Source organism: Zalophus californianus, chromosome 11 (assembly GCF_009762305.2).
Source record: "Zalophus californianus isolate mZalCal1 chromosome 11, mZalCal1.pri.v2, whole genome shotgun sequence".
Classification (NCBI taxonomy): Eukaryota; Metazoa; Chordata; class Mammalia; order Carnivora; family Otariidae; genus Zalophus; species Zalophus californianus.
In genome coordinates, this window is record NC_045605.1 from 13,480,081 (window position 1) to 13,488,558 (window position 8,478).

Below are 8,478 nucleotides of genomic sequence, written 5' to 3' on the forward strand. Positions count from 1 at the left end.
TCCCTCCCCCCCACTTCACCCATCCCCAATTTCACAGTTCCCAGGGGGATCTATGAGGACCTCTGTCGCCCCCAAGTGAGTCTGTATATGCGGAATTGGGGAGTTTAAGATTTGGAGTTCTCAAAAAAAAAAAAAAGGGTCAGTCATAAGGAGGTCATTCAAAATCTGGAACCACAGGAACAAAGGAGACAGGCCACCTCAGGAGCCTGCACTTTATGCACACTGCCCTGTGATAAGGTTGATGAGCAATGCAGGTGCAGAGAAAGGGTCTCTAAGCCAGGCCTACACCCAGGCATGACAGACAGCTGTCATGTAAGGCAGAGTCTAGCCAGAGCCAGGACCCTCTGGCAGACCTGGATTGGGAGAGGGTCCCTGAGACAGAGTGTTGAGAGATTGGAATGAGTGATGGGTGTGCTTTGGGGATAGTGGTAAGGCCACTGCTTTCAGACATGGCTCAAATAAGAGTCACACCAGGCAAATAATCTTCCACCATATGCCTCTATTTTATGAGTCATAAGTCTAGGCTTCAGCCCAGGAGTCAGAAGTGAGGGGTCCCAGATGGAGAGGACACACAGTATGCTTCCCCCGAGGCTTTAAGAAGCCCCCACAGTTTGGAGGGCTTGGTCAGCTGTTTAGATGTAGAGCAATGTAAGGAAATGCAGGCTCCGCTCCTTCCCATCCCAACCCCCACCATTTGTACCCACCAGCATCAGAGCCAGCAGAGATATATGCACACACCTTCACATGCTCTTATATTTTCCTCCCTTCTCCCTTCTCTTCCCCCAACAGAAGCTGTCAGGGCAGCCCTGGGGAGAAAAGAGCTCCTCTCCGGTAGACCAGCTGTAGCAGTGGCCACCAGGCGGCCAGAAGTGATCAGAGTCAAGCCCTGGGAAAAAGAGGCACAGGCTTCCAGCACCATGGCAACAGGCTTGCACTGCACATGACTACCTGCACATAAAGTGCCTCTCTCCCTCCCCACTCCCACCATCGCAGAATGGAGCAACTCATGAGGATTCCCAAATGAACACGGGAAGCTGGGTTTGCAAAGCCTGGTGAGTGTAATGCATCCGGATGGGGGAATCGCAGGAGGCTGGATATGCCAGGGACAAGAGTCCCTTTGGTGGCCTCGCCTATCCTGTGCAGGGCCCTCCACCCTCTGCCCAATAGGCCACTGTCAAGGACTGAGCCACGCCAGGGGCTCATATCCTGGGCTCAGACAAGGAGCCGGGAAGTGAGCCCGGATCAGTAGACCCTCAGGGCTCTTCTACATGGCTGAGACCACGGTCATGGAGGCTGTCATTGATGTCTTCCCACAGGTCTTCCAGACGGGCCTGCAGCTTGCTGCGGGCCTCGCTGCTGTCAGCTTGGAGAAACTCTGGGGCGAAGGCACTGTGACCTGGCGGGGGCGGCGCCAGCTGCAGCTGGACCTCCTCGGTCTCCTGGTCAATGGCACGGGTGAAGTCGGCGATCTGCAGGAAGGTGTCGTGGCGGAAAGCCTGGAGTCGCTGGCGCACCTCCTGGGACAGCATCTGGGGGTCTGGGTTGGCCCCCTCCTCCGCGCTGCCAGCGCCGGCGCTGGCAAAAGCGCTGAGCTCTTCCCGCAGCTGGTCCAGGTTCTGCTGGATGCGCGCGTGCAGAGCCTCGGCCTTGAGCGTGAGCTTGCGCGAGAGCGTCTGCACGTAGCGGCTGAGGCGCGCGGGGCTAGCGGCGGCGTGCGGGGCCACGGTGTGGTGCAGCTCCTGCACGTGGCGCCCGATGCCGGTCACCAGGCGCTGGGCGTAGGAGTGGAAGAGCTCCCTGACGCGGCCGGTGTGCTGCACCACGCGGGTCTGCAGCTCGTGCAGCAGGCCCCGCGCCTCGTCCACGCCGCCCAACAGCTGGGCCTTGGTGCCCTCTCCGACCACGCGCAACTGCTCCTGCAGCTCCTGAACGCGCTGCGCCACCTGCTCCATCAGCTCCACGGTGTAGGGCTTCAGCTGCCGCCGCAGGCCCTCCAGATTCCAGCCCACTTGCTGGTGCGCCTTGGCCATGTAGGGCTCCAGGCGCGCCCTCACCTCCGCCAGTTCCTCCTGCAGCTGCTGCCGCATGCCCTCGGGGTCGTGTGGGAGCCCGGGAGGCTCCCTCCCCTGCCCACTGAGAGGGCCCAGCTTTTCCAGGAACTTGTCCATATTGCTGAGGTCTTGCTCAAGGCTGTCTTTCAGTCTCCTGGGAAAGGGGACAGACATCCAAACCATCGTACTGCTGGCCCCACCATTGCCTTTGCCCCAGAGACATCACTCACTGATCTGGGGGAAACCAAGGATGCAGGGCGGTGGCTCTAGTCCAGGGCTCTAGTCCTAGCTGTGGGCCAACCACACAAGTCCTCACACAGAAGTACAAACACATGGCATGTGCAAATCCAGACCAAAACTGCCCAAGGAAACACAGATGCATCTGGACTCTCACACAGTCCTTTCATTCTGGGGGCGTGGTGGGGGTCCCCTCCACTGGCTCCCAGGTCCCACACCTCAGTGCGCAGGGGCCAGCAGATCAGGGCGGAGGTGGGGGTGCTGCTGTGGGCAGAGGGGGCTGCACAGCCCAGGAAGGCCAGGCATGAGGCAAAACTAGCACAGCTCTGTTCCTCTGTCCCAGTGAGGACTAAGGAGGTTGAGGAATCAGAGACCACACACCATCCCACTGTTCTGCTCTGCTGTCTCCTCCCTGCACCCACACCCCTTGTCCTAGCCACTCACGTGGGTTCCCATGTCAGCTTCTGCTGCTGGACCCGCGCCACCTTGCCTTTGTCCCCGCTGCTCTGGCTGAAGTAGTCCCAGAAGCCTTTCTGTGTCTGGACAGTTGCAAATGCTGTGGAGAGGGATGGGGTGGTTAGAGGCTAGGTTTCCCCCTGCTTCAGTCCAGCCTCCACCCATGCCTCCGCATTGAAATCAGGGTTGGAGACCCACCTGAGAGCAGAGCCAGAGCCCAGGTCAGAACTGCAAACATGCTTGCTGTTGTCTACTCAGGAAGAAGGTGAACCGAGGCCCGGTTAAGGTGGTTAAGGTGAAGAAGCAAAGGAAGGACATCTCCCAGTTTTGTCCCAGGGGGCCCTGTTCCAGGGCCAACCTGCCCAAAACCTGTTAACCTTTCCCTGAGATATGGGGAGCACAGGGCTGCCGGGGCTGATGAGGACTGATCTAGGTGAGCATGGCTGGGAGGGAAAGGGTGTTTTGGGGAGAGGAGGGCTTTTTTTTTTCACCTGGATCACACATATGGAGTGTGGAGCTCAAACTGCTTTGTAGAGTTTCCCCCACCACCCTCCCGAGACCCCACAAGCAGCTCCTTCGGCCACTTCTGCTGTCACTCCCCTGCTTACCTCTCTTCCTGCCTCCCACTCTGCAACTGGGAAAGCTGAGGGATCCCAAGGGAGAAGAAGCTACTCTGCCAAAGTGCTCCAAAAGGATGTCCTTAGTTCTTAGTTCCCACCCCAAGAAGCCCAAGAGCTCTCTGCTGAGACCCCTGCAATTCCCTCCCTGAGGAATCTGACCTGCACCCCTCCACCCAGCACCCGCTCACCTGCTCAGTTCTGGGCACAGAGAGCAGACATTCGGCTTTATACTCCAGGGGCCTGGGCCTCTGGCAACAATTGCCCTGAGTAAATACCACGTGGAGGTTCAAAGAAGGCTGACCTCAGCTGTCTCCCCAAGGCTTACCTCCTGCCCTTCCCTGGCACCCAGAGGGTTAATGAGTGCCCTGGTATCAGGGGGCTGCTTCAGCAGAAAGGTCCTGCCTGGAAAGATTATCAAGGAGTAAGGCTGAACTCCTCACCCAGTTCCCCCCAAGCCCCATGACCTTCACCCTTCCCACTGAGCAGCTGGCTGGCCCCCAACAGAGGAAAGCCTATCAGCTGAGGGCCCTGCTCTTACTCAACTGCCCAGAGGCACCGTGCCCTAGACAGACAGGGACAGGGTCCAGGGGCCAGCCTGAACCTGAGCGGCTCTTGACAGCTTCACTACAGGCCCCTCAGGCAGCCTGGGAAGAGCCAGCACTTATGGGGTTAAGGGTGCTCCCATCTTTATGAAATAATCCAGAAACTCAGGGAAGTCAGATGTGACAGGGTGAAGGCCATGAGAGGCATCTGGGCCAGGGACTCTGGGCCTAAAGAATTGGAGTAAGAGGAGGATTCTTCCCACGGGAAAGGCTGAACTGCACCCCCAGGGCCTGTGAGGAGGGGAAGCCCAAGAGCCCAGACCCTTGATGACACTCCCACTCCATGTACTTAAACATACATTCGGGAACTCCTGATTTTTACTCCTGAATGTACCCTGAATCGATCCCCTGTCTTGCATTTCCGCTACCAGTCACATCACAGCCGAGTTTGCCTCCCACCTTGATCACGTGCATAGCCTCAGACAGGTGTCTCTGCCAAAGTCCGGCCTACTCCGTGCGTTCTCTGCCGTGCCTCTGCCGTGGCTCGTCCCAGCCCACTCCGGTCTCGTCTCCCCCCACACAACACCCTTGGCATTCCCTGAGCACGCCATCTCTTTCAGGATCCTGAGCCTCCCTACGTGCTGCTCCCTCAGCCCGAAATAGCCTATCCCTTGGGGAACTTATATTCTTTTTTTTTTTTTTTCAGACTTGGTTTGAATTAGTTAGGATTAGTTAGAATTGCCATACGATCCAGCGATTCCACTTTTGGGTAGATAACCAAAGGAGTTGAAAGCAGGAATTGGAACAGATATCTCTACTTCCCTGTTCCCAGCAGCACTATTCACAATAGTCAAAAGGGGGAAAGGGCCCCAAGTGCCCATCGGCAGATGAGTGGATAAGCAAAATGTGGGATATGTACACATGGAATATTATTTAGCCTTAAAAGGGAAGGAAATTCTGACACACATTATAACATGGATGGATCTTGATGCCATTATGCTAGGTGAAATAAGCCAGAACAAAAGAACAAATCTTGCATGAGTCCACTTAAATGAAGTACTTAAAATAGTCAAAGGCAAAGGCAGAAAGTAGATTAGAGGTTACCAGGGGCTGGGAAGGCAGGAAAAAGAGATACATTATGTTTAATGGCACAGAGCGGGTGGTTTCTGCATCTCATGCGGGTGGTTTCTGCATCTCATGGTCATGAGATCAGGCCCTGCGTTGGGCTCAGTGCAGAGTCTGCTTGAGATTCTCTCTCCCTTTCCCTCTGCCCCTCCCACTCGTACTCTCTCTCTCTAAAATAAATAAATAAATCATTTTTAAAAATGGCACAGAGCTTCTGTTTGGGAAGATGCAAAAGTTATGGAGGTGCTCAGTGGTGCTAGTTGCACAACAGTGTGAATGTACTTAATGCCACTGAAAAGTTGTTGCACTTAAAACTGATCATTTTTATGTTATGCATATTTTACCGTATATTTTTTAAAAAGCATTTTTGGTATTCTAATAGTTTTTGCAGAGGTTATGGTATAAAATACAGCTGCACTATAGTGTCTGTAAATTGGTATCATCACCATCCCTTCTTTTTTTAAAAAGATTATTTATTTGAGAGAGAGTGTGTGTGCAGGGGGAGGGGCAAAAGGAGAGGGAGAGAGAAAATCTTAGGCAGACTCCCTGCTGAGTGCAGAGCCTGATGCTGCGGGGCTCCATGCGGGGCTCAATCTCATGACCCTGAAACTCTGAGACCAGGACCTGAGCCAGAGTCAAGAGTCGGACCCTCAACCAACTGAGCCACCCAGGCGACCCTCATCACTACACCTTCTCAGGTCTTGTCGGTAATGCAGAAGAGACACCGTATTTCCCAGAATCTCCTTCCCTCTCTGGGCCTAGGTTAGAGTCAGTCAGTATGACAGGCAAGAGGAGAGACGGTTATTTTCCTTGGTTGTTGCAAGCAGATGCATAGGCAGACAGACTGGGGGTTTAAAGCAGCTTCTGGATAACCTTCTTAAGAATCACATTCAGGGCGCCTGGGTGGCTCAGTTGGTTGAGCGACTGCCTTCGGCTCAGGTCACGATCCTGGAGTCCTGGGATCGAGTCCCGCATCGGGCTCCCTGCTCGGCGGGGAGTCTGCTTCTCCCTCTGACCCTCTTCACTCTCGTGCTCTCTGTCTCTCATTCTCTCTCTCTCTCAAATAAATAAATAAAATCTTTTAAAAAAAAAAAAAAAAAAAAGAATCACATTCATTGGTTTTGTAGCCTAAGACAATTAGGTGAGTTTCTCATTTGTAGCTACTAACAGGTGAACTTTTGAGCATCTCTCCTTCAAGCTCAAGCTGAGATGATCACTCCTCCATCACGTCCAACAGTTTTATAAACCTTGAATTCTCTATATTAAAGCCTTTCACACTTGAAATACACACAGTGGCTTCTGCTTTTCTTACCAAACCTACATTAATACAGGAGGTAGATGCAAGACACACTCCTGCTTCTCTATTTGATACCATCTTATTGTTTTAGTTTCTAAACTGTTTGGGTTGGTTGAAGGTATTTGCGCTTGTGTATGTGTTATGTGCTTTGTGTGTGGGATCATTTGAAATCATTGTAGACAGCATACCTCTCCTAAGAATAAGGACAATTCTACATAAACATGATACCATGATCACACCATGAAACTGACGTAATTCTTTAATATCACCTAAGATATATTAAATACTCAAATTTCCCCAATTCTCCCAAAATGCCATTTGCAGCTACTTTTTCTTTCTTTTTTTCTTCTTAAATTCAGGATCCAGGGGCGCCTGGGTGGCTCAGTCGTTAAGCGTCTGCCTTCAGCTCAGGTTCTGATCCCAGGATCCTGGGATCAAGCCCTGAACTGGGCTCCCTGCTCAGCGGGAAGCCTGCCTCTCCCTCTCCCTCTCCCTCTCCCCCTGCTGGTGTTCCCTTTCTCGCTCTCTCTCTCTGTGTCAAATAAATAAAATCTTAAAAAAAAAAAGTTTGAAAAAAAATTCAGGCTCCAACACATCTTATCAACTTGTTATGCCTCTATGGTTTGTTTTTTTTTTTTATTTAGAACAGTACTCCCCAACCCTTGATATTCACTTCTTTTGAAGAGTCCAGGGGAGATGTCTTATAAAATGTTCTGGATTTGACTGACTGTTTCCTCATCATTAGATTCATCATTAGATTCCTCATCATTAAACATTTTTGGTTCCAATCTTTGGATCTGAACACAAGCTTCCTAAAAGCTCTTGCTTACAGAAGGAATCAGCTACTACATGTAGATGAAATGATATAATCTTTTTTAAAAACTACTATTTTGCAGCCCTCAGATAATATTTGAATCAAGCAAGGATTATCAATGAATGCTAAAACCATAAGGTGAAAAATTATTGAGGAAAGGGATGCTCACATGCCTTCAAATATCACCCCACAGATAGATGACCTATTAATTATTAAGTGTATTTTTTACAATGAAGAAACCTGGTGGATCATTTTAACCAAGTGATCAAACTTAGCATCACCAAATAGCAAGACAACCTAACATTTTGTATCTCCAGATGTGGTGCAGTAAGAATGGTCAGATATGAAGTATTTTGAACCAGATTATTTCCACATGAACCTGTTTGTACTTCCTTTTTCTTCATGTTTCTTTGTTGCTTAGTATCTGATATTCTCAGTTGAATTTTTAGAAGAGAGTTACCCATTTGGATTTTTTTTTTTAAATCCAGGAATTGCCAACATAATCTGGATGTAGAGTAACAGTAATTTTAAAATGTATTTGTAAAGATTAAAAGGTACCTTATTCTTTAAGGTTCTGTAGGAGCAGTTTTGCCATAAACACATGAAATACACAAGTATATGGATTTCAAATAAAATGTCAACATGCACCAAATGAGATTTCTTAGGCAGTCTTCCTCTTTTGACCTGTTTGTTAAGGGAACATTAGTGACTCCTCATTCTAAATACAGAACTCCTTCAACTTATGATAGAGTTCCATCCCAATAAACCCATCCCAAATTGGAAATATTGTAAGTTGAAAATACATATCATACATTGAAAATATTGAGCTTTGCTGGCTCAGTTAGTGGAGTGGGCAACTCTTGATCTCGGGATTGAGTTCAAGCCCCCACTTTAAGAGTAGAGATTACTTAAAACTAAAATCTCAAAAAAAAAAAAAAAAGAAAATACATTTCATACACCTAACCTAACAATATTGAATGACTGAATAGTGTGCTGAAAGTGATAAAACAGAAGGTTGCACGGGGGCAGGATGGTTGTCAGTGTATCAGATGTTGACCCCTGTGATCGCAGGGCTGACTGGGAGCCACCACTCTCTACGACTGCCCAGCATCAAGGGAGGGGATCGTGCTGTGAATCTCTAGCCTGGGGGAAGATCCAAATTCAAAATTTGAAGTTTGGTTTTTACTGATTGCAGATCTCTTTTGCACCATCCTAGACTCGAAAATTGGTAAGTTGAAATTTGTAAGTTGGGGACCATCTGTGGTTAGTCAAACTTGTTGCAGATTGTGCTCCTTCCATCTTATCTGCCAATAACTCAGGTATAAACTGGGGTGGA

General features: G+C 50.0%; 1 protein-coding gene across 4 annotated transcripts; it reads right to left on the reverse strand.

The window, feature by feature from the left end:
- Positions 1-489: 489 nt before the first annotated feature.
- APOA5 (apolipoprotein A5) lies at positions 490-4,442 on the reverse strand. Of its 4 annotated transcripts, none has more exons than XM_027579803.1 (4): positions 4,366-4,442; positions 2,943-2,994; positions 2,733-2,844; positions 490-2,205 (listed from the first exon to the last, which is right to left on the reverse strand). In XM_027579803.1, exons 1-4 carry the CDS (start codon positions 4,378-4,380, stop codon positions 1,254-1,256), a joined length of 1,131 nt encoding a protein of 376 aa, XP_027435604.1. In that variant the 5' UTR covers positions 4,381-4,442; the 3' UTR covers positions 490-1,253. The 4 variants fall into 4 exon arrangements, with proteins under 4 accessions (XP_027435604.1, XP_027435606.1, XP_027435607.1 ...); XM_027579805.1 differs by lacking the exon at positions 4,366-4,442 and adding an exon at positions 3,690-3,791; XM_027579806.1 differs by lacking the exon at positions 4,366-4,442 and adding an exon at positions 3,553-3,644.
- Positions 4,443-8,478: the final 4,036 nt, after the last annotated feature.